Source organism: Sylvia atricapilla, chromosome 6, assembly GCF_009819655.1.
Source record: "Sylvia atricapilla isolate bSylAtr1 chromosome 6, bSylAtr1.pri, whole genome shotgun sequence".
NCBI classification, from domain to species: Eukaryota; Metazoa; Chordata; class Aves; order Passeriformes; family Sylviidae; genus Sylvia; species Sylvia atricapilla.
In genome coordinates this window covers 47,055,353-47,080,965 of record NC_089145.1, presented here as the reverse complement: position 1 = coordinate 47,080,965, position 25,613 = coordinate 47,055,353, and the positions used below count along the sequence as shown (strand labels likewise).

The 25,613-nt window shown below is 39.9% G+C and overlaps 1 protein-coding gene across 1 annotated transcript in view; it reads right to left on the bottom strand.

The window, feature by feature from the left end:
• Positions 1-693: 693 nt before the first annotated feature.
• Positions 694-25,613, bottom strand: part of TUNAR (TCL1 upstream neural differentiation-associated RNA) — a 61,816-nt gene continuing 36,896 nt past the window's right edge. Inside the window, exon 3 of the mRNA XM_066321827.1 lies at positions 694-1,248. Within this exon, the coding sequence (XP_066177924.1) occupies positions 1,063-1,248 (186 nt within the window). The 3' untranslated portion in view covers positions 694-1,062. The remainder of the gene's footprint in view (positions 1,249-25,613) is intronic.

The following is a 25,613-nucleotide window of genomic DNA, read 5'->3' as shown; positions in this document are numbered from 1 at the left end:
TGTGAGACGCCTCAGTATTCCTTTCATTCGCTTTTTCTTTTTTTAACTATAAAGAGAGCCTTCTTTCTGCAACCAGTCTCCAAAGGTCACCTTACAATGTTTTGCTATTTCCCATATTAAGCAGCAATGCTTTTCAGCTGACATTCCAACTTCAAGTCATGCATGTGAGCATGATGTGAGCTTGCTTGAGACCTCAGTGAGAGGGCTGCAAACAAGACCGCTGTATAATTGCCGAGAAAAATAACATCCATTGTCAAAAGGGGCACTTCATCAAACAAAATTTAGCTGCATGAATACAAGTGTCTCCAAATATTTGGTTCATGCTAAAAATATAGCACATTTATTAAAAATATATATTTATAAACATTGGTATGAACAGACACAGATGTTAAGCAAATGAGAAAGGAAAAATAACCATGTAATGTATTTCTCCCAACATTTTATCAGGTTTAGGCAGACCTTGCTCAATGGAATTGTTTTTTTCATGATTGCACCATATGTTCATTCTAAATAAAAAGCTTGTCGGATCCAATGTAAGTAAAAGCAAAAACCAAGAGAAAAACCCATTTGACCTAACAGACACGTGATCTGTGCTATGAAGCTATCTTTGAGTTCAATCTTTGCGAGTATACAGCATACATTTCTAATTATATATAGTGTACAGTTTCTTTCTTTTCCTTTTTTTCCTTTCTCTTTTTTATTTCCTCTTTCTTTTTTTTTTTTTTTCCTTTTTTTTTTTTTTTTTTTTTTCAGCTGTGTTAAAACAACCTATCCCAGGTGGATTTCTTCAAAGCTACAACTTATATAACTGCAGTCGTTCTCCCCCAAACTGAAAACCAAACTGAAAGGGAGAGGGCAGGAGAGAAGAGTTAAGCTTATTACTGTGTGAAAAAGTCTTGTTAAATTAATTGTGCTTCAGTCTTCGCTGCCTTCAGGCAGTGTTTTTATGATGTGTTAATATAATACAGAGTCAATTCTGATTAAAGAACTTGTCAATAGTCAGCAATGTTTGTTGTCACTCTTAATGGCCATTTTATCTGGTCTATGTGCATGCCTTCTAGTTTACAACGTTGTATAAATATACACAAAAATGATCACAATGAGGTTCAGAATTGTCCCAATAATTCCAAGCATTGCCAAGATGGTTTCTTCTTTGCTTTCCTTTTCTTGACTGCCTTTATCTTCTTCATTTCCACTAGTGATTACCATCTTGGTGGCCAGTTTCTTTATCCTCCCCTTCAGAATAACCTAGATTTAGGAACAAAAACATCAGAATGGATTATTAGTGTGAGTATAGAAACTCATATTAATAATGGAGCCAACAGCAGAATTTTTCCCCCATAATACATTTTATTAAAGGAATTAAAGGAATCCTTATTGAAAAGGAATATTGCTTACGTGCCAGCAATCACTCCTAGCACACATAACTCAGCTGCTATGTCATTATAAAACTGGTCACAAATGTAGCATGAGGTGTGCTTCTCCAGCATCAGTGGGGACTTTGCCTGCCCTGGGACTGCAGGAGATCATCTTGCCATGCTGTGGAGACCCCATATTTACACTTCAGTTCCAAGAAGCAAGTGAAGGAAATAAAACTGGAAAGACCTTGCTTCTTCTTTACTGGGAAAAAAAATCATTAAAGAGAAAGGCATTCTGTCTCCCGATGAGAAGGAAGACAGCAGTGACTTCTTAATAAATAATTCAAAATAAAAGCAAAACCAAAATAACATCCATCTTGGCTTTTATTTTCCTCGTTCTTAATGTACGATGAAAAGTTACTTGCGGTGCAGTGAGCTGAAATGTATTGATCTGCCTGCAGGGAGAATACAGCCATTTCCCAAGCAACAGCCCCAGCCTAAAAAAAGAAGATTCTTAAATGTGGGACAAGCCCTGACTCCCAGCACAGCTGAAGCCGCAAACAAAGAAGCTCCCTTGGTCTTCCCAAAATGGGTAAACATCTGATTGTTCAAATTAGAAATGGATACATTCTTATCTGTGTTTATCTAACACTGCAAATTTTAATCACATGGGCAAACCAGAGTGTCCCAGAAAACTGAAAAAGGTTGGCTGGTCTCCCAATGCCAACTGATCTGCCAAGATCTGGGTTCAGGCAAAGCCCTGCTGCTGTCTTCTAAGCTACAAACCCCATATCCCTTCATATTTCTGCAGCAGAAAGCAGTGGGTAGGATGTAGGAAAAAAAAAATTTGTTCCCCAACAACTCTGCCTAAAAGGATTTGATTTGGTCCTTCAGTGGACCCTCATTCCTGTCTCCATGAACTCAGAGCAAAACCAGTGCCTCCCAGGCAGGGCATACATGCAGGGTGGTGAGGGCTCCCCAAGGGCTGGCCACCAGCTCTGTGGGCACATCCCCTCCAGCAGCTATCACCAGAGGAAAGTCCTGACCTGCAGCCCCTCTGTGCTGCTCCTGCACTGCACAGCCACAGAGCAGCAGCCAGAGTACTGAAAGGATGGAAAACAATGGGAGAAATCCCAAAATGGAGAGACTGAGAGGAAGAACTGAGGATTCAGACAAAACAACCGGTATTTTTGTACATCTGCAAGTTGTTCCTATATAGGACAGAGAGGGACTGCTGGCAACTTCCTAGAAGTGTTTGATTCCCAGCAGGTACAAGTGATTATTGGCAAGTAAGGTAGAAGTCAGGCTCTGCAGAGGCCTTTGTACTTAATTTGCATTAGCATTTACATGTCTTGTCTGATTGTAACCAATGGGTCAGAGGAAAAAATAACAAGGGGGTCAGAAACCTGAGTACCCACAGCAGACAGCAATCAGTGGGAGCAGGGGGCATGAAGGCGAGGGGCATCAAACATCAGAGCATCAAACATCAGAGATTATCATCCACCCTGCCCCAGGAAAGCAAAACTTCACAGGCATCAGGTACCTACAGGCTCCTGCTGTCCCTCTCCAGATTCCCTTCCAGTCTTCAGAAACTCTGTCTCCAGAGTGCCTTCAGCCACAGGTATCTCCAGCTCTTCCTGCAGCACCTCTCTTCTAGCATCAGAAGGGTTTTGTCATATTTACCCCAGCTGGGATCCAGAGGAGGGTTTGGCTGCACCTGGTGTGAGTCCTCCCTATCTTGTTAATTGTCACTGAGCAGTCAGTGGTATCTTAACAAGCAACTTGTCTCTGGGAAATCACAGGAGAGTTCCTACCAAAGCTATTTACACTAACATCACAACCTAAGTGCATCCACTCCATGTGGCATCAGACCACAAACCCACATCCTAGGCTATGACATGCAGCCATTACTTCACCCACAGAGCCATGAGTCATTTGGATATTGTGTTCTTTTCCCCTTCAGTAACTGGAAAGTTTTCCCTCTGGCCAACTGTTTGCATTTCACTGTTTATTTGAGAAATCAAGTAGGATTACAAATGTAGTCTGATAAAATTCCAGGCCTGTAATGCAAGAATTTGAGGGGAGAGTGAAATTCTTTCTGGCTGGTTCCCACAAGAGCTGAACACTCTTGATTCAGCACTCTGGTTCCCACAGAAATATGATCATGCCCAAGCATCTTGTGGGTCAAGCCTTTCTTGAAAAAAGCCAGAGAAGGTACAATTTGACTCTGCATCCCGCGGTTTGGGCAGAGTTTCCCATTCACACCAAAAACCCACAGAGTGGTGCAGAGGCCCAGCTGGGGAGGCTTTGCTCTGCAGCCACTGGCACTCTTCAGTTTGGTACAGTGACCCTACACCACATGCACTAGGAAATCCTGAGTCCAGGATTAATGTGAGCAGAGGCAGCATGGGGGCTCAGACAGCATCTGATCTCCTGTTATTAACATCCCTGTTCTTTTCTTGATAAACTGTGCAGCACGAAGTCAATATCAAATTCTCTCCTGCAGAATGCTAGATCCTAAAATTAACATCAATCTAAAAAGTAGCTAAATAATTCACAAACGAAGGAGACATATCAAAAGCTATTAGATATAGAGACAAAGCCTCTGGCTTAGCAAATCCTTGAGCTGTGAATATTCTGTAAGCTAAGAAATTATTCTGAGGAAGTACCACCACATCTTTGCCTTATTATTAAAGTCTCTCCCAGGCACCCATTACTGGCTAATGAGAAAGGCAAAAGTCCTTGGGCTGCACAGTCTCTGATCTTGATCTGAGGGTGTACAATCACATCTTTCCTCTTTGCAAGTTGTACTTATTATCAAGGAGATAGTGGGTGGTTTCAATTCAGGTGACGTGAATCAGTCAGGTTATTTCTGTCTGTCCCTTAACTGAGGGAGAAGTCCTCAGTGTGATGCAATGAAATATGTACAGAGAAGCTGGTGGCTGGAACATGATGAACGACAAGGGGGCATCAGCAGCTGAGGGTTTACACATGGGCTGATGCCCAGTGTGATTTGTTGGAGGTCATTTCTATGTGCCCATGTGCTGTATTTGGCTCATGCTATGGTGCATCCTGGGACCGCATAAACTGCATCTTCTTTGGATGAAACTACACCCAAAAAAGTGTTTTCAGACCATGGGAGTAGGGATCCAGACAAAAGCTGGTGCGAAGTAAAACCTCCCCAACACATATAATATGGGCACTGGCAGCACAGGTTTCCCTGCAGGGATTGCTCCAGCGAGTGTGTGCTGCTCTCTATTTTATACACTCCCTAAGATACAAGAGGGAGCACACAATGGCTTGGTATTAAGAGAAGTTTAACATTCAAACAGGACATGACTGGGACCAAATACAATTATATCAGTACTTTGCCAAATATAGCACTGTTGAAATCAAGGTAAGCGTTGACTTTGTACAGTGAGGAGACCAGAATCAAAATTACTTCTCCATATGTAAGGACTGACCTTGGGAGAAAAGTAGCACTCTCCTAATGGCAGACTCAAGCCTTTAACCTTCACAGATCTCATGCTGAGAGCAGTATTTTTGCTGGCTGGGGTTTGTGGGTGTTTTTTGCCATTGGGGAAATACTTGCTGTCAGCTTTAGTATAATTACCCCAATTAAGAAAATAAAAAAGTCATCTGGCTTTCTGGGTACCTTTTCTCAGTCATTATTATTCTCTTCTAGAAACTGATTTCATTTATTTGACATTATTTAATATTTTTTATAATTCTTATGACACATTTTTCCTTTTATATTTTTCTGGTGGTACTTCATGTTTGACAGAAACATTCCTTTTCCTTACCCAGAACCACTGCTAGAACTGATATAGGAGGGCTAGAGAACACTAATTTTTCATTTTTTTAAATAACTATCCTTCTTTATTTAATTACTACCTCATTAGGAAAGCACTTTCCTGCCACATCAAAATGAATGTCTTTCTTACTTCATTTTGTAAGATTCATCATTAACCTAACATCAGCCTTTGAAAAGATATGTATTCCAAAAAGCTATCCATTAAGAGATATTCTGCGTATTCTGCACTGCACATGGGAGACAAGGACAGTTCAGTGGTTAGGACACTCCTTGCACTATTCATCTCCTTGCACTTCTGCTGACTTCCCATATATCTAAATGAATTCCACTTATTCTCTCTCTGCCTCACTTTTCCATCTGTGGGGTTCTTTGAAGAATAGGTTATTCAGCCTACAGCAGAAAATGGTCCATAACAAAAGTGAGGCCTCCCAAATATTTCCAAAAGAGGAACACACTAACATGAAAAGTTTTAAATCCAGCTGTGCCATGACATACACCCACTACCATCTCTCCAAATCTGGGGGAATGTGCTGCACATCACTGCCATTGCAAACAGTCCAATGAACCAAGAAAAGCATTTCTAGCAAAAGATCTTTTTGCATTTATTCACTCAGCGTGACTGATCTAAAGGTGATGGCTTGATGGCAGGGCTTTGGAAAAGGCAGTAGCAAGTGCATGTTTGAGAATTTACTGCAGTATGTTTGTCACATCAAAGATACAAAGCACATCCCTCACAAAGCACCTGCCCTGACATATCTGACGGGTTTTGGATATGCTGGCACCTTGACTTGATCTTGAAAAAGTTTCGTAATATTAAATCATTTCTCCTCTTAGTCATTATTTATGAGTTCCCCAAAGAGGCTGCAAGTGGAGGGCTCAGCCAGCCCAGAATCTGAGCTCCTGGGAACTCAGAGAAGGGGAGGATCATCCAGGCTCTCCTGGGGGCCCTCAGTGCTCCTCCTGATCAGCCCCATGCTGTCATGTACTATCTGGCACCTTGAAAAACAAGAATGGAAACTTCTGAAAACCTCCCAAGATCAGATACTTAGCTGGTATAAAGCAGTCTTCCTCCCCCAGTTCAGCTCAGCCACTTCATTTACATCAGCTGAGGATATGGCTCCTTGTTTTCAATCTACCTTGAATATCAGCAAGCACAAATTTTGTATTCTTAATCCATAATCACAGACAATCACCAGCCAAATTGTTTTGATATTTAAACTTGTTTACAGTCCCCAGGCTATTAGTTGTGATGACACATTAAGAGATAAGAGAGCTTTAATTTTCTGAGGATAGTTCCACCCTCCGGGGATAAGAAAAACAGCGGAAACTTGTTTTGATTAGCAAACTGAAGAGGGCACAGAAATCATACAAAGCAGAGTGTGAGTTCAGATGCTGCTGGAGCTGACACCTTCCCTTATCTCACAAACAAGTGCTCGAATTACCAAACAGGGAGGAGAGGCTCCTCGAGGATTTAACCTCACTTGAACATCAAAGCCAAATGCAGTTTTGTTCGTTTCCTCCTAAGAAGTACTTCTAACCTCTTTTTCCTCCAAGGGCAAACTTGGGAAGTTGGGTGCCTGGTTTAAATCCTGGCCAGTCCCCAAGCAAGGTGCTGAGCAGGGCACTAAGTGCTGCTTATGATGGAGGAGGGCACGCTTGGCACACAGGTTTGTGCTTGCTTGCTGTTCTTTTTCTAGGGATTGCATTGTCACATTCTCACTCCTGTAACGACTTTGTATCTGCTCTTGTGCCGTTTTTACTGGACAGGCCTCTCCTGAACTCCGTAACACAGAGTGCTGTCAGCTATCAGTCAAGAGCCTGCTCAGGGAAGCACTGGTAGGTGCAGGGAACCACATTTGCATTTATTCTTAGAGCTGGGTTTCAAGGAACTGAAAGGCACCATCTTGGCAAGATAAGGCCAAGAGAAGCTCTGGGGTTATAAGAAGCTTGACTGAAAGCTCATCCAGACACAGCAGTGTGCAAAGATAGTGCACAGGATAAATGAATAGCAGAAGAATCAAAATGGAATGAGCAGAAATTAATAAACAGTAAAAATCAGTACACGAAGAGAAGAAAAGACCTGCCATAAGAGAAGAGAGAGGGGAAAATAGGAAAGGTGCCTATGGGGAGGTCTTTCATTAGAGAAAAAAAAAAAAAATCTCAGAAGGAACAGGAATGTGAGCCAGATTCAGTAACACTCCTCAACAGTGAGCAGAGGGACCAGTGCCTAAAGTGAAGGGTTGTCTCAGTGGAGAGAGGACACAAGCACTTACATAGTCCTGAAGCAGAAAAACAAACCCACATCAGACTGCTGCTATGCTGCAGGTTCTAGTCAGTGGGAAATACTTGCTATTTATAGCACTACAGTCAGGATATTTCCAAAGGTCTCAGCAATGTGAGGCCCCCTCCAGAATAAAGGGAAGCACTCAGCAGCAAAGAGGTTACACTGAGAGGGCAGAATTTAAATAAGTAATGTATTACAGGGCTCATCCTGCTCTCCACCTTGGGTCTGATCCAGTTTGTTCTGGCAGCAGTTTTTATCCCCCAGGCAGCTTAGAACTCAGGGGAGAAAAAGGACTTGCAGCCGGTTTTACAGCTCTTCCTTCTTGTTTGTGTCTCTGGGACTGCTCACGGCTGTGATATGCTCAGGATACCTAAGCTTTATTGTAAAGAAACCAAATATTTTCTGTACAGATATCTTTGTCTTAGAAACAAAGCTATAATCCATAGCAGAATAATGATCCTCAAGCACCAGGCTGTTATTACTGTGCCATCCCCAGACTCAGTGACAGCCTTTGGTTCCTCCACCTACAGCAAGGCTTCCCACGTCAGGATTCATAAGACAGCACGAGTCCTAGTTTCCTAGATGGTGGAAGAAAAAACCTGACCAAAGGGAGAGTAAATTACCCTTTAACTTACAGTTATTTCCTTTTTGGTATGAGATGAACTATGAAGAATGAATTGTTACAAATCAAAATTAACAGTCTATATAAAACACATCTGGAGGAAGCATTTATGACTTGTTTTACCTTTTTTGACATTTTATGACTAAAAGTCCAAATTTAACAAGTACAGAGGTTATTAATTTTCTGGTTCAACCTAAAGAGTGGTGAAAAATCAGTATGCTTCTGTTTGGTTTAGACTGGCCTATTTTGTGTTCACAACCCGTTTTCCTGACACAGCGCACCTTGCTTGGTTGCTCAGTGCTAATGCACAGAAGCAGAAGTGTTTGACTCTCAGTGGTACTGTAACACACACTTGCCATTTTCCTCCTTTTAAATACTCATTACTTCTTTTCAGACCTTTAGATTTCTATAGTATATACTTGTGCAAGTATTGCTCAGTTTTATTAGAAAATGTCAGATGGTCCAACTTCTGCTTCCATTTGTTGCTCTCATAGAGGAAAATTAAATCCTTGTTGGAAATCAGTGAACAATATTCTCTCACATTAGCTGACATCAGAGTTCATGGGCTGCCTTTCACTTCAGCAGGCAACAAGAAAGTCTTTAAGATGACTAAATACAAAAATGGTTGAATAAATGAAAAGCAAGGAACAACTTTATCCCAGGAGTAGTCAGTAGTTTAATTAGTTCATGGATGCAGCTATGTTTAGTAGCATCTTATTCTTTGACTTTGGTACCCCAAATTGTTTCCTTTCTGTTTTGGTATTTTGCAGTCCAGACTCTTTAGTGAACCTGTCACTATAGTGTCCTCTAACAATGAAGTCAAAAGATAATTAGAGGACTTCTTGAAAAGTATTCACATTTTTTTTTCACTCCTCATTAGGCAATTTGGAACAAAAATGAGTAATTGGCTTTTATACTTCAGGCCACATAGAATGCTGTAAGTCTCTTACCATATCCCTGTAGTCACCTTTTTTCAAGACTGACAAATCCCAGTCTATCTAGTGATATCCTGGTACAGAGGCTATCCCATGCTTTTGGTTATTTTTCTTGCCTTATTCTCTGGCTTTTCCATTAACATGGATGAGTTTTAAGCTGCAGATGGCAAAACCTTTCTGTGCTTCAGGTATTAATGTCTGGCCTATGAGCTGAAGATGTACTGTCCTTACTCCAAAGATTTTGTAATTTACACATATCAAGGCCGGCAGAAAGGACACATTTTGTAAGAAAAGAAAAAAGAAAAAGAAAAAGAAAAAGAAAAAGAAAAAGGAAAAGGAAAAGGAAAAGGAAAAGGAAAAGGAAAAGGAAAAGGAAAAGGAAAAGAAAAAGAAAAAGAAAAAGAAAAAGAAAAAGAAAAAGAAAAAGAAAAAGAAAAAGAAAAAGAAAAAGAAAAAGAAAAAGAAAAAGAAAAAGAAAAAGAAAAGCAAGGAAAGGTGCTAACACTTCTCCCTACCACACACCAGAAGTTATAAAGATTTAAAGCCAGAGCTCTCTCTTCCAGTCTTTTGCCCATCTTTCCTGAAGTTAACAAAACAGAACAATAAAAATCTATCATAAGCACATCTGGAAAATTCAGATATAAATAAATAAAGAAAGAAACAAACCAACAAATAAATAAAATCAGTAGGAAGTCCTCAAATTTGCAACTTTTTTTTCCAGATAAAAGTAGAAAGCTGAAAAAGCTCTGTGAAAGAATGAGATGCTAAAGTATTTCTATAATTTCAGACCTATTTTTCTATTTCAAGGGCATCTCCAGGCTTTTCTTTTAGGAGAAAAAGTACACTGAAGCCCTGTACAAGGAAAAAATGCAATATCCAAGTCTCAGAGAAAGACAGGTCTCCGTTAGCTGCCAGAAGGCACATAACCTCTGTCATAAGCAATTTGAAGATCTGCCCTCACCACTGCATGTTGGAATGGAAACTGAGTTGCTTCAAAGACATTTAAGAAATATTAAGAGAAGGGAAAGTGACATAAATTTATATTAATTTGTTGCTATATATTATCTCCAAGTTCAGCCAAGGCCAAAAGATAATTTGGCCTGTAATGGATCAAACCTTTAGCTCAGATGTGACCCCTCCTTACAAAACAAATGTGCACCAGAAGAGCATTCAGAAGCCTGAGGGATATAGAAGTAGAGTTTCTCTAGGAAGGTCTTTTAGTGTGTAGGTAAAAAAAAAAAAAATAAATCTATAAAGCCTAAAATCTCCACTTTTACTTCCATCTATATCTTTATTCCAAAAATTAGTTATTAATTATGGCTACATTAAGGGACACTACAAATAAATCTAGCCAACAGGCACTCTCTGATTTAGGAGAGTTCAGGTGTTTTTAAAATAATTTTTAAAATAATTTTTAAATTATAAGAGTTTGGTTTTAAATTATACTTACTGGTCATTTGTCTCAGGAAAAACATTTTTGGGGAAAAAAGTCACCTGGTTTTGCTGCTTATAGGAATGATACTTGTAAACCATTTTTTTTAAATCCGCATAAAACCCTGACAACCGTTTCTGTGAAATACTCAAATATCTTCATTCTGAAGCAAGGACTGTATTCTCAATTTCACTGTGGCTGAGATGGTTTGATATAGGTCCTGAAGAAGGTTTTGTGTGTCTGAAAATACGTTTATTTTTAAGTGATAGGTTTTATAAATGAAATTACTTCTCTTGTAATTTATTTTCTTGTAATTTATTCTTCTAGCTCAGTGCACCCTTGCAGCTCTCCAACAGGTTGCAATGACACTGATAGTTTTCAGTAAGAAAATTTGAACAGTAGAAGGCTTTAAATTTGCTTTTAAAAATACATTCTTTGGTTTTTGTTTTTATTTTTTAAATTAATTTACAAAGACCACCCCAAAAATGCCACAATTAAAGGTGAAAGAATTCAGCCTCCCTCTGTTCATGCATTATCAGGTAGGCTTTAGAAATTAAATTCCAGCTTCAGGCAGAGCACCAGACGTTTGCCATAGAAGAGGAGAAAAAGAAAGCTTTTACTTGTAGAATGTTTCAGGGTTTGTTTTTTTGTTTTTTTTTTTTTTTTTTGTCAGAATTTAAAGGTATCAGGAGAATCTGAGAAGAGGAACAGCAGCCTTTTGTCCACAAATCTGACATGCTGGTCTGAGGAACAGGAAGAGGTGTTCACACTGTGCTTTTAAAACCTATTCCTGTGGTCCAGGTTTCTGGGAACCTGCCTTGGGATTGGAAAGTTGGAACACCTGAAAGTGGCAACTACTGACCAGTAGTGTAGGGGAAAGTAATAGGAGCTGCTGGATGTGCTGCCAAATCCTCTGAAAAACTTACATTAGACACCCACAATTATGGATATTTGTGAACTTGCTCTTTTTTTTTGCCTTAGGTTATCAGCTTTACCAGGGAACAAGGATACTCGGAATTGCTATTAAGATGCTATAAATGGAAATTAGTCAGTGCTTGCACGTGGCAAAGACCCACACAGTGGAACACCCTGGAATGCCCCAGCGGGAAATAATTTTGCTTTCACAGCAGAGTCTGAACGATGCATTGAAAAGAAAATCAAGTATTGAACTCCCAAACTGAGTCATTTGTTATGCACACCAAGTGAGACTCGGATCCTGCGCAAAAATAGTCTGTGACTGATGCACCTGTGCAAGGTGGCAAATTAATGGAGTAGAGACAATTTTGCTTACAGCATTTCTTAGCTTCAAGTGCTGAGCTGTGCAACCTTGATAATGTTCTTTTCACATACTGTTTTGTGTGTAATTATTACCTGTATCAGCCCAAATTTAAAAATAGAGCACTTCTCTGTTGAATGCCTCTTTTAGGACGCAGTTGCAGCTGACTTTTAAAGGTTCCAATACCCTGCCACTGATGCTGAAGGCTATTGGCGCTGTCAGAGCAACACCATCCAAACTCTGAAAATTTCAAAGCCTCTTTCAAAGCCCTAGGATGAGCACTCCAAAATGGAGGCAGCCAAAAATCCCTTGCCACTTGTAAAATATTAGATGTAACGAGATAAAATAGCAGATAATTTGAGGAAGAAGCTAGTTTCTGAAACAAAGTTGTCGAAGTAGGGTAACACTCCAGGCAACCAACTCCCACACCTTTCATCATCATCATTAGTCATTTATATTGCAGCAGCATGCAGCAACCCCTGCTGACGTCTGGGCTAGAAACCAGACAGAGATAGTGAGAATGATACCTAGCACAAGCAGCTTGCAAAATTACAACAGTATTGAGTAGCAGAAAGGGAGGGAGGAAGAACAGAAGGTTGAAGTGGGTTGCTGAAGGTCGATTTGCACAAACCTGGCACAGCCAGGAGAGTCAGGGCCTCAATCCATGGGAGCAGCTGCCCTGCTGGCTTGTGCTCTGCGCATGGCATGGATGAGAGGTGGTAGCTCAACTTGTGCAGGCCCCCTGCTCCTGGGGAAAGAAGCTGGTTATGCCAGGAGTAACACATTTGGGAAAACACAAGGGCAAGGTAACTCATCTCCCCTTCAGGTCTTGGGGTAGAGCTCTGTGGCAGAGCAGAGAACTGACATTTGGGAAAAGGTCACAATTAACTCACAAAATGCCCTGGTGAGGCCATTGGGACAGGCAGTGAAGAAAATAGCATGGGAAGAGATGGTTTTCCTAACCCCTGTGCACTGGTGCACTGCTATAGGAAGTCGTTGTTGGAGGTGTGGGTATCACAGGGTCACAGAATGACTGAGGTTGGAAGGGAGCTCTTCAGGTCAATTAGTCCAACCCACTGGTCTGGCAGAATCACCTACAGCCCATTGTCCAGGACCATGTCCAGAGAGTTTTTCAACATCTCAAAGATGGAGACTCCAAAACCTCTCTGTGAAACCTGTTCCCCTGCTTGGTCACCATCACAATCATGTGCTTCCTGAGGTGCAGAGGTTTCTATGGTTTAGCAAAAGATATGCTCCTTGCCTATGGAGCAGAGCCACTCGGGTTCAGCTCTTTTTTCTCACTGCTTCTTCTAATTCTTCTAATTCTCTCTAAAATTATGGCCACATATCTGGAGAGATTATTTGCATATGTCTCCCAACTCTGTATGCCTAACAACCCAAATCTCTGTCTGCAGTGAGTACTGTACTATATAAGGAACATACTTTGATGGCTAATGTAATGCAATGTACACATCATGTTGCCTCAAGGTCATGGTAAATTGTATCTGTTTATATGATGCATCTTGACATACTCTAATGTAGTGCTAGTAATTTAAAACAGTGACCATATAAAATGTGAATAAGACCAAGAACATAGTGACAGATTCCACTGACTTTTTGTATTAAAGGATTCACCAGCATATTGGGAATTTGTCACAAGGATTTCAAGAAAAGAATGTATATTTTGCCACATTTTTCTTCAATGGACACCAAGCCAAATTCCATTCACAAAACCTTGAGTAAAACTACTGCTAAAAAGAAAGATAATCTGGATTTATGACCCCAGAACAGAGGGCCAAGTTTAATCATGATTTTTTTAACATATAATGGATTCATTAAAAATATTGCTTGCAATAAAGAGGCTGCTAACAATAAATAAAATATTCATAGTACCTGAATTATGCAAAACTGGCCATTGGAAATGATTGTGTGTAAGTCCCAGAATTCTTATAACACATAGGGAGAGCACTGAGTCCCACTGAACTGATGTGAAAAGTAAATAAATAGCAACTTGCCTGGAAACAGTAGATTGGATAATGTTTCTTTAAAGTTTGTTTTCAAAACAAAGCCTTATGTGTTATGAATTGTTGCCCAAGATGTTCTGCATGTTCCAACAGACCCAGGTTTTATTCTAGCTGCTGTCATACTATGCCTACAGGATTGATGCTTTCTTCATTAAAATACTTGGCTCACATTTGTAAAGTATCCATTTGGCTTTACCTGTATTTTTAAAGCCAGGTGATCCTCTAAGGAGATTTTCATCCATTTCTTTCCCTTTCATGGTCTAAGACAACATCAAAGAGTGCTGACATGAGCTGACTTGGAGAACCGACCATAGTAGTGGAAAAAAAAGCATATAGTCACAGACCATCTAAAACCCATGGAAAATGGTAGCCCTGTTCTTCAGGCTCTGGTGAGAAAAAGGTCTTTCCTCAGGAAAGAAAGCTGGGAAGTGAAGGCAAATCATAGCAGAGATATTCAGGTGTTTTCAGTTCATGATATTTGAAGAAATTCTAACAAATTAAAAAAAAAAAATCTAAGATTAAAAAAAACCCCAACCACTTAGGCTAAACTTCTCCAGAGGCTATTTGAAGGCTGAACTAAATATAAATTCAGGTAAACCTGAAAATGCTGATCAGAATCATTCATACTCTAAGTGAATGTTTGGACTTTCGTCACTATGTAGGAGAGAAATGGAAAGCTGCTTGATGGACAAAAGTCAGTGCTGCTTCAGACCTGGACTGAGAAATGGCACCTTCTAGTAAATACTCACAGGCACTGGTAAACGAAATTAACCTATTCCAGGATACCATAGCATTCCCAGATATTATGATTTTAAAACCTATCTGTAGGGCAGATTAATCAGTCATACTGATAAATGTTAGATGTGAAAGGAAAAAGACTACACGACTGAAAAATTGAATGTGCAAAGTGCTTTAAAAATAAAGTGTCACTCTACCACCCATTCAGAAAGCCAGAGGCTGAGGAAGATGAAAAAATTTATCTAAATTCATGAAGCTGCCCACTGCTCCAGAGAACCAAAGCCTTTTTCTTGATTTCCAGATGAGTACTCTGTTCTTTGGACCACATTTTGTCTCTGCACCCTCTGGTTTAAACTGATGCAGTTCATCTTCAGTTTATATTGGTTCAAGAGTTGCAGCATAAGCTTTTTAAGAAGTCACTTTGCAGCATCAACAATTTAATTCAGCATTACAGAAACATAGAAATAGAAACAGTAAAATGTCTTTTGACCTTTGCTGTTGGCTACAATCAAACCCATGCAACAAAGAGAGCAGAGAGGAAATGTTGGACATATGCTCAAGATGAAAAAAAATGTTTGGGCATGTAGCAGTACACTGGAGAAAACATTCAAGAGCAATTCATTGTGCTGAGAATATTATTCTTATAAGGCTGAAAGAGTCAGTGTCATCTCAGATTATACACTGTGCAAGTGCCAGCCATTGAAGAAGATCCACCCACAGGCTCTACACTCTTGAGCAGAAGGTTACTAAACACTAGGAATTTATCTGTGGCTCTAGAGACTCCAAGGAGGGGCACAAAACAAACCACCAAATAAAAAGTGCAGGCTTCTTTTTGTTATTACACCAATTAATTTGCTAAAAATGATTAATAAAGCCTTAATAATGACACTGTCCTGTCAATCCAGTGTTAATCAATGCCAATGATGGATGAAAATAAATTAACACAACTCATAAAAACATCCTTAAACAATATTCCTCTCTATTTTCTCCTGATACAAAAACAACCTTCCAAAGATTTCTCTTTGTTTGAAACAATTTTTCTCCAAGGAAGTTCCAGTCAGCTCATTTCACACAAGCCTGTCTAGCTTAAGAACTCAAGCTAAGTCCTACTTTGCTTGTCCTGTCAGCCCTTAGCTCTGCCCAAACTCCACTGACACAGTGGAGGTGTCATATCTGACCCTTGTGCAGGGATTTTGGGTCACCCTCTAAACCACTCTTTTTTCAGCTGATACCAAAAGCCATGTGCATGCCAGGGGTCCAAGGGGAGACAGCTTTTGCCACCCAGTGACTTTTTCTGTTGAGTTTGGCATGGGCATTGCCTCAGCCAGACCACAGAACTGGCTCTACATTTCTGTACACCTTTCAAGCTGCTGTCTGAGATCTGAACCGGAGTTCTCATTTCCTTAGAACCCCAGATGTGAAGCCCACTCTAGTAATTCACATAGAAACCCAGCACAGGGACTGGTGACTGAAGTGCAGCCAGCTCTGGAGTGAAGCACAAGCAGTTACAAACCAGAGAGCCATGCCAAATGGTGCAGAGGAGCGGAAGGGATGCAGGGGTTTTTTTCTGAAGAGAAAGAGTATGGCAAATTCATACTGGGAAATATCTTATTCCATGAATCAAGAGACGCAACCCTACTTTGCCAAAAACTGGGGAGCCTAAAAGCTCATAACTCTACATTAGTGCAGCAATTATATTAGTTTTCCTGTACTTTAAATACCCAAAACAAAAGTTTAATGTTTCTGGCTTTGCTTTTAAATAGAAAGTGAGAGTTACACTAGACAAACTTCAATTTAAAATCTCAGCGGGGCTGACGGCTGTATTGAAGAAGAAAGCTTTTCACAGTACTAGCTTATGGACTGATTTTAATAAGGGACATTTTCTTTCCATAGATCCAATATTTATACTCTTGTTGTTATTTTAAAACCTGCCTGGGGACACAAAAATCTGCCTGTATCATAATTACACTTACCTACCTATCATGCCTGTAATCAGACTAGGACCTATGGCAGAAGCCATAGGAATATTGGGCATGGATATCCATTCTGCATGGATAAGAAAGACTCTAGGTATTTTTCCAAAAGGATAATCCATTTTATGGATAATAAATTAACTTTGTTAAATTTTTTATGAAGCTAAGGTTTTGTCAGGAGAGTTCTTTGCTTATTTCTGAAAATAAACATTCAAAGGAGTCCTGAATCTTTTTTCTTGGCTTTATGTGTCTCTTTCTTCCAATTGCTCCCAAATTCAGGTTCCTGTCTCCAGTCCTTGCTTCTTTAGAGCTTGCAGAACTGCTGCTGATCACTCTGTTTGGCAGGGGTGGAAAGGAAGACAGATGCAGTCTGGTCAAGTCCTTCCAAGAGGAATATTAGGGTCACAGCTCACAGCTACACTGAAACCCCCAGAAATAATCCAAGAATCAGGCTTTTTACGGAAACCCACTGGCAGTGTTTTACTTTTAGTACCGCTGCTTCTTGAACTACAAATGTCAGAAGCGTATCTGTAGTGATGCACTGCTGCAGGCTGGCTTTGGGAAACCCTTCATAAAAATCTGTCAGTGAGGCTGGGTAAGTTCCCTCCTCTTATGAAGTCATCCATTCTGGTCACAGCTACACTCTGCATTGTCCCTGGGGCTAAAGTAAACATTACTGAGGAGAAAATGTGCATGATTTACAAATCCACAGCACTTCACCCCATGCAGATATTTGCAGATATTTAGGAACAGAATAGCTTTCTCATAGGTATCTGCATTTACATCATGCTTCACCAACACGTGCCACCTGCTGTATCCTGCACCACCAGTTAAGAACAAACTCTTCTACATTGCTCTTGCAATTACAGTTTTGGTGGATGCTGTTGCCTATCACAGGAAGGATGTTTGAGTGGCCAGAGCACCAGGTGGGGACTGAGGAGTCAGGGCCTATGAGGTCTTGAGGGCACCTTCATGAGCACAGGGATACCCTTTGCAGTTGGGAAGTTGGTCAGCGTGGACAATTCTAGCTCTGAGAAACTATGTCTTCATCTTCCCTTCATATTAGCACTCTCTCCTCAGTCATATGCTGCCAGGACAATGCTGTGCAGAGCTACTAAACATTTTATTAAAGCACATGATTGCCATCTTGTCAAAGCACTGTAAGGGCTGCCTTCCTCACTGTTGCCAGGTGGTAATTGCAAAGCAGGAAAACAGGGATTTGCAAAAATGACTGTGCTTTATAGATGGCACATTGCTCTTCCTTGAAAGCCATAATCCCTCTGTTAGCACAAATCTCTGCTGCCTTCCTTCTGTTTTCTCATTCCTGACTTCTTGTAAATGCTAATTTTGATTTTTTTCTTGTGACATTTCCCTGTCAAAACTGTAAACACTAGAACATCACTAGGCATCATATCAAAGGAAGATTTACAGATGATTGGTCATCTTTTTTTAACATTTTACCTTTTTTTAACAGCACAGTAAACAAGATATTTAAAACTTCCCAAACAAGGCTTATAAATTCATCCTGTTCCAACTTTTCCAACTTGCAGTTATTGAGAATTGACATTATCTATTTCTCTGCTACAGTGACAGGACACATAACTGTGCCCAAGGTAGCTGCCACCCAGCCAGGTGGGAGCAGAAGTCTCCTAGAAAATAAAAGGCCTGCAGCCCCATGAGGAACAGCCCCATGAGGAACAGCTATCTGAAAGCACAGCCACAGTCTGCTACACCCTTTAGATGTGCTCCAAAACCCACGTCCTACCATCTCTCCCCCGCCTGTTGATTAATCCAGCCAGATCAATGCCAACTGGGTACATTTATACACACTGTTTAGTGCAAGTGTAAACAAAGACCTGAAATGGAGTTGTGCTGTCATTTTACAGGGAGAAAGAAGAAATCAATTTCTTTCATTATCAGTCATTCTCATGAAGTTTTGTGGCTGACAAACAGGCTGCTTGAGAGAAACAAAACAAGAGGTGTGCTAAATCTTGGACATAGCCAGCTGTGGAGCAGCAATTCTGATAGCAGTGGAGATGTGTGTGCAAAGGCATTGTGTAGAGACTCAGAGATATGCCCTGAACATTTGCTGAAGCCCCAAGTGCATGGCAGGTAAGTATCTGAAAGAGCAAAGGGATGGAAAGTAAGTTCCAGATAAAGAAATAAAGTGCAAAGCCAAGGTATGTTTATATTTTCTACCACAGCAACTTGTACCAGTGAAGGTAAAACAAGCCAGTGATGTGATCCAGTTGAGGAAGAAATCAGTGGTACAATTCTCACTGATCACTAGGTACTGGATTAGGCTTTGAAATCAAAAGTTGCTCAGATGAGCAACAGTGAGAGAAACAAAATACACTTTGAAGTAACCTGGTCACTCAAATTGCTAGTGTATATAGACCCTACAGCCCTGTGTTAATCCCCGAAAATAAACCACCTAGTTCCAGTAACTTCAAAGAAGATCATGCAACCATGAAGATTCTCAGGAAGTCCCATTCTTTTGTCGATCTTGTTCAGTTAGAGCTTTAGAGTCTTGTTTAGTAACAGCTCAAAAAGAGAACAGCCCCTGCATAACGATGCAGCACAGCTTTCTAGCTTAGGTAGTTAAGGAAAAACACAGTTACAACCAGAGAGGCATCAGTAAAGATAGGTGCAAGTGATCCTCTATGCAAAAGGCTTTAAAGATAATGAAAGTATTAATTTTAATACCAAAACTCAACATAAAGATAGACATGTAATTCTGATAACTGGGACCAAGTATGTAGTCAAGCAGACAGTGAAATCAGTTACTATCTTTTTCTCATTCTGTGTGCTTGCAGATTTCATTATGGGAGTTGCATTCACTCAGAATTTAATTCTCCAGAAGAGGTTGTTTCTCTTATCTTTTCTTCAATATCTACCCCTCTCAGACCCTGATCTCAATAACTGATATTAGCTGCAATCTATGTGATAAGCACAGAACAAAAAGGTTCCCGAATTTCAAGCACACCCTTCTCTCTTGGTAGGATTCACATTCTCGGATGAGCTTGTGCCCAGACTTGCAGCTGTTCTGAGCTTCTGCAGCTCCTGCAGGTGCAGCAGGGCCAAATCCTGCCAGTGGCTCACAAAAGCAGCTTCTGCTGCTGCCTCCTGCCCAAGGACAGCACAGAACTCTGCTTACCCTCACTGCTTTCCGTGTCTCCTGCAGGACCTGAACTGCACATGTACTGTAATAGATCCAAGAGGTTTTCTTTGAGTCCATGGTCCTGTACAAACATAAATCAATGTCTGCGTGGAATTCTAGATTATGTGAAAAGCACTGGTTTTGCATATTCGTGCTTTATCATCCAATCAGTAGGCTAGAAGCAGTAAGTCCAAATCCTGAGAGGGTTAAGCCAGTCAAACTACATCAGCAAACATGGTCTGAAAGAGTAGGCATTGTTTGGCATGTATCTTAAGCTGTCAGGAAGAGCAGCCAGTGAGCAATGCAGTACTTGACCTGTCAGCATGATACAGATCATTTACATAGCTTTTTACAAACATTAACAGATTAATCCTCACCTTGGGACACACAAGCAAGGTTCAGTAGCCCTGACAAACAGATCTGGAAGCTGTCTCCCACAGTGATGGTAACCTGATTTCCAGGAGGATCAGCGTCTTTACATCTTGTAAAAGCAAAGAGGATGAGACTTCATACCTCCAGACCACGAGAAAAAGAAGTGTGAAGCAGATAGCAGCTTCAGCCCAACCCCTTGTGTTTGCAGGGAGCTGGGGCTGTGGGGACTTTCTTATCCTGGCTCCTGTTCAATTCACAGCAGCTGTGACAATCACAAGGAGGATGGCAGCTCTCACCCCGGCACTGAGGACACGGGCACGTTCATGTGCAAAGTGCTGTGCTTCACGCCCAGAGTGTAAAGCAAACCAAGCAGCTGAAGTGGAAAAATCCTACCTGGTTGTGATTTCCTTACGCAGACAGCTACCCAAAGCATCTCAGCTCATTCCAATGATCCCTCAATCTCAATGGAATCACTTTATAAAAGATAGCAGTCATCATACGAGTGAAAACTGAATTCTGAAAACAGAGCTTGGGCTTTGGATTGAAAAGCAGGGAGGACCTGTGATGGATATGGCCCACAAGATCATACTGACAGAGCTCACAGACCTAGAGACAAAGTGGCACATGGCCATGACCCATGAGCCCATGCTGGCTGGTTTTTTTAATTATGTGAGAGACATGATTTGTGCACAGATCATTTATGCAGATGAGAAATCTGGTCTTAGCAGTATCACTGAGGGCTGAGAAGCTGTTCTTAAGCCACAGGGGACTGAGAGATCAGGTCCCTGGTGAGGCAGGACAGGGCATGATTCCACAGATGTGACCCCTCACAGGAGGGACATGTGCATGTATGAAGGGATGAGAATCCTGGTTTATACCCACATGCAATGCATGGATGTACCCAGATGCACTGGCATGGGGTTTAACCATGTATGTCCACATGGACTGGGATAGACACAGAAAGGATCAGGGGAAGGTGAATCCATACAAGCATCTGCTAAAGACATGTGGGCAAGGAGGAGAGGAAGACAGTTTCTGATAGATATACAGTAATTCATGTGCTGTAACTTGGTAAAAAATTTTAACTCATTTTAACTGAAGGTCTCTGTTTTGTGAAGGAAATTGCTTATTGATCCTGTCTGTTTGCATCATATTCACACTGTGCTATTCGCATGCTTAACCTGGAGAGACTCAGAAAGGTTGTTTCTCTCTTCACACGCAACTTGACTTCTGCATTGAGATGCTGCACATCCATGTGAGGCTGCAGCTAAGGGCTGTGAGTAGGAAGAGTTTGTGAGGTAAGGAACATTAATGTTCTTGACATTCAAATCCCTGTGATGCTTATTTGGTGTGCCTTCTTCACATACTCTTATTATCTGCCAAAGGCCAGATGAGAGGTCACAAATGGAATTGGAGATAGGTTCAGCAAAATTATTGTAGGATCCTCTCTGTACCATTACACGTGGTCTACTTATGGGGTTTTGAGTTGTTTTAGTGATGCTTTTGATCTATCTTCTCTTTTGAAACATTGCAGATGTGATTTCTGGTCTTTTACTAGTTTACTGAAATTCAGTCAGGAATGGAGCAGACACTCAGGACCCTTTGGCCTTAAACGTCCATTGCATGGTTTTCAGGGTGAGGCCAACAACGAGACTGAAAGACAACAGTATTCCCTTAAAAGTCCTTTTGAAAGCACATGAAGATATGCAGAATTTGTAGCATAACAATTACAAACAGACAGAATAGACCAGCCCTTCCTCATCTCCTCTAAAGTGCTCACGATATTAAAACCATGCAATGAGGTACATCATGTTACACAGTCAGGGTGTTCCCAATAAATGACACATTAAAACATACTGAACATAACATTAAGTAATGTCAAAGATGCCATTCCCTTTATGCTGAGCCAATGATACCTCAGAATGGCTCCAGAGGAGCAGGTACAGTGTAGATTGTCATGCATTTCCACAGCAGTGTTTTCAGAACTCATCCAGCTGTGCTTGGATGCTTCAGAGCATTTTGGTGCAACATTCCATTTGCTATGGAATGAGGTCACAGGACCCCAAACCAAATGGGTATGACATTACTGAAAATCTTCCTTATAGAGAGGTTTGTTTTCTAGCTTTCATTAATACATACAGGGGACAAGTACTGTGTTCAGCAGCACAGAAACAATACTATCCTAAGGCCCATTGTGGTCATCCATTTAGAGAATTCTTTAAAAGCCTTTCTAAAATCGTCCCTTCTCCTGCTAAGTATTTTGTAGTGCTTCTGTATTCAGTGTAAAGTTACATCTACTGTGAACACCTGAACAAAAAAACCTTTGACCCAGTGTTTTGTTTAGATGGAAGGTTAAAAAAAGGAATTCCAATGCACAGCTCTTAGTCTTGTCATCAGCTTTCCCATTCAAAAAGTTACATGGTTTTGTTTTTAATATTAGGCTTGTCTTTCTAAAGGAAAGTTTCTGGTATTCTTAACACCGTTCAGTAAAATCTCACTTTGAAGACAGTATTGCTAAGTTTTGGGATGTGTCAAAATAAAGTCCTAATTTTTTTCATCAAATATATCACTGTTTCAAATTAAGGAGAAAGTGTTGTTTTCAGTATCTAAAGACAGGCAAAAAATGATAAATCACACATTTTCAAAATTCAGAAGTTAAGAATATGGTCTCCATTAATATCCTCTGAGGCTATTACAATTAATGAAATTCATTATCTATTTTTCATTATTTATGTTGATAGACTTCAGTTGTTCTCTAATATTTCTTAGCCAAATAAAAAGCACTTTACCTGTGAAAGTGCAGTAGATACCAAACTCCAATAATTTGATTTACTTTCCTGATTTCTAATGTTGTGGAAAATATGCAAATATTATAAATCGCTTGGTCAGATCCTCAAAGGTTTTTGGATATCCTTATTCCCTCTGGCTTATAAAATAAGTAGATGCTATGTGATATGTTGAGTTTTTAAGCACCAGCATGTGCTTGAACTTGAACACCTTTATGTACTTTAATATCCAAGGTTGCATGGAAAAAAATGCCAGTTTAGCCAGAAAAGACCTTCAGAATTTCTTTTATGCTATTTACAGATAGCATTAGGTATAGCTCAGCATGGAAGGCTGAAGAAGGCTGAAGATGACTCTCTGCACCATCACTATGGATGAAATTAGAGTGCAGATGATCCTCCTGGCTGCTGAGCTCTGTGCACTGGAGAACATTTTTTTGAAGCAAGTTATGTAATTGCTTACTACAATGGATTATGTATTGACAAAAGCATTCCTTTCTAATATTTTTTCCATTATAAGCTAATAAAAAGTTTATGTCAGAAAAAATAAAATATTATACTTGGTGCAGGTAGGGTCCATTTTAAGTTCTCTTCTTAGCCTTTTGCAGGAATAAAACCAAAGTGAGATGAGATTTCCAGTAAAGTACTGTTTTTAATCAGATTTTCATATTCTTCTACATTAATATGTCACTGGGTAATTGGGCAAGTACTGTACTTGTCAGCATCCAGAGGTATGTAACACCTGGAGCTGCACAAAAAGACTGATGTGAGGCAGATACTAGTTAAGCTTCTGGGATATTCTTCTGCAGAACTCATTCCAAAACTCTGGCATATTTGCAAAAAGCTATTTTTCCTTCTTGACAAATGCACAAAATTTTTCTGAGTTTGTATTAAGATGACAAGTCAGATTTTTTTCCCCTCAACTTGAGATGTAATTTTTGCAGCTAAGTACTTTCCATACAAACCATCCTTTCATTTCTCATAAAGAGGGTACAAAACTGAAAGAGTACCTTGGACAGAGGAGGCATACCAGGGTTAATAATAATCACTGTAAGTATCATAGTCTCCCTTTCATCTCTTTTCCCCACAGCTGCTGGATTCATAATGAATTGTGTGGATTCTAGACAGCAAATCATCAGTCTTTTTATGTTTTAACTGGATTTTTTTCTGTATTGAAATTTGATTAATTTAATAAGAGCCTTTGAAACCATTACATAAATGGTTTCAAACCAAACCACAGCTGTCCCTAAACCCTGACAGCACAAACAGGTACATATGTACATCCCCCAGAACTCGTGTGGCATGTTTAGGATGCTTATATTTAGTAATTTTCTGTTTAATATAGGATCTACTTCCCCTGTGTAGTAAAGCAATTATATAATTAATGGTTACATTCAAACAGAATGGCTCAGGAGAGAAAGAGGAATTTTTAGGACAACTGTGTCAGACTGGAAAGGAAGTATGCATCAGTAATTCCCTTTCACATTTGATACTTCAGCTAGTATTAACTTAAAAGTCCAAATATAAGTCATTAAGCAAAGAAATGAACAAAATGAAGACAACCTTGCAGGGACAGTGATGAACTGAGAATAAGGACATTTGGGTTCAATTCCGAACTCTTCCCTTGCCAGTATAGCTTTGGGCACTTCCTTTGTTGCTCAGTTCCTTATCTATTTAATAAGGATATTAATACTCTATTAATTCTACTCCTTCCTGCATGCCTTTTGAAGGCCTCTTGAAGGCTTTTGTAGTAAAAAGTACTACTTCTGGCATCAGTGAAACTCAGAAAAATACAGACCTGCTTTTTGTTGAAGACACAAGAAGAATTAAAGAAGGGAATCACCACCAGAGATTATTTTCTACCATAGACCTGGCGAGAATTGCTGCTCAGTATCAGCAATATGGGGTTAGGCAATATGTAGTGCTAAAGATGACCCAACAGAAAGCTTCTAGTTAAAGGAATGACTTGTGAGAACCAATAAATATCGGGACAGCTATAAAAGATCTGGTGAAAAAATTCCCAAGAAAACATTTTCTTGTTCAAAAAGGTTGCAAGATTTCACTGAGAAAAACAGATCAGTACAATTTTTTATAACAAACAGATGTCTGATTAAAAATGTCAAAATTAAATCTTGTGTCATTTTGTCATCAGTATTTCCAAGCATACTGATTTTTAGAACTTCTCATTTTTAAAAAATTCAATTTTTTTATCCTGGTTTATGTAAAACACAGATGCTGATCCATAGAAATCACTTGACCAAGAAATATTCTTTCTATAGACATTTACACTTGAGCGACAAAACTTCAAGTTTCATTTGGGATTTTTTTTTTGTTTTGTTTTTAGTTTTTTGTAGGCCTTTCAAAAGTCAGGTTTCTGTTGGGTCTTGAATCAAGACAGCTCAAGGTATTCTGAATACAGGAACTGCTTATGTGCCATATTTCTCTTGACTGGAAATAGTTGCTGCAGGTATGGAAAATATTTCCACTGCTCAGTATACCTTCCCTGACAATGCAGATGGTTCAAGCTTTAATCCATACTGTTTATCTAAAGAAATAGTTCAATGGACTGAAATGAAATACAGGTGTTAGCATCAGGCCTTTACTCTAAGTTATCTTAAAAGAAAAGGAAATTATTAATTTTACTTTTTTGAATTGACAGAGAAAGCCAGATCAAGCTGTTGTGCAAGTTTTAAAATTATTTAAAATGTCATTAAAGTGTCTTAAGTCACAGCAAATCACGGGCAATACAGTATGCTAAAGACAATGAACACCCTGGATCACGTAAATCCTTCTCTCTCAAAATAACACACTCTTTAGAAAAGAATCCACTATTCTTACTGTG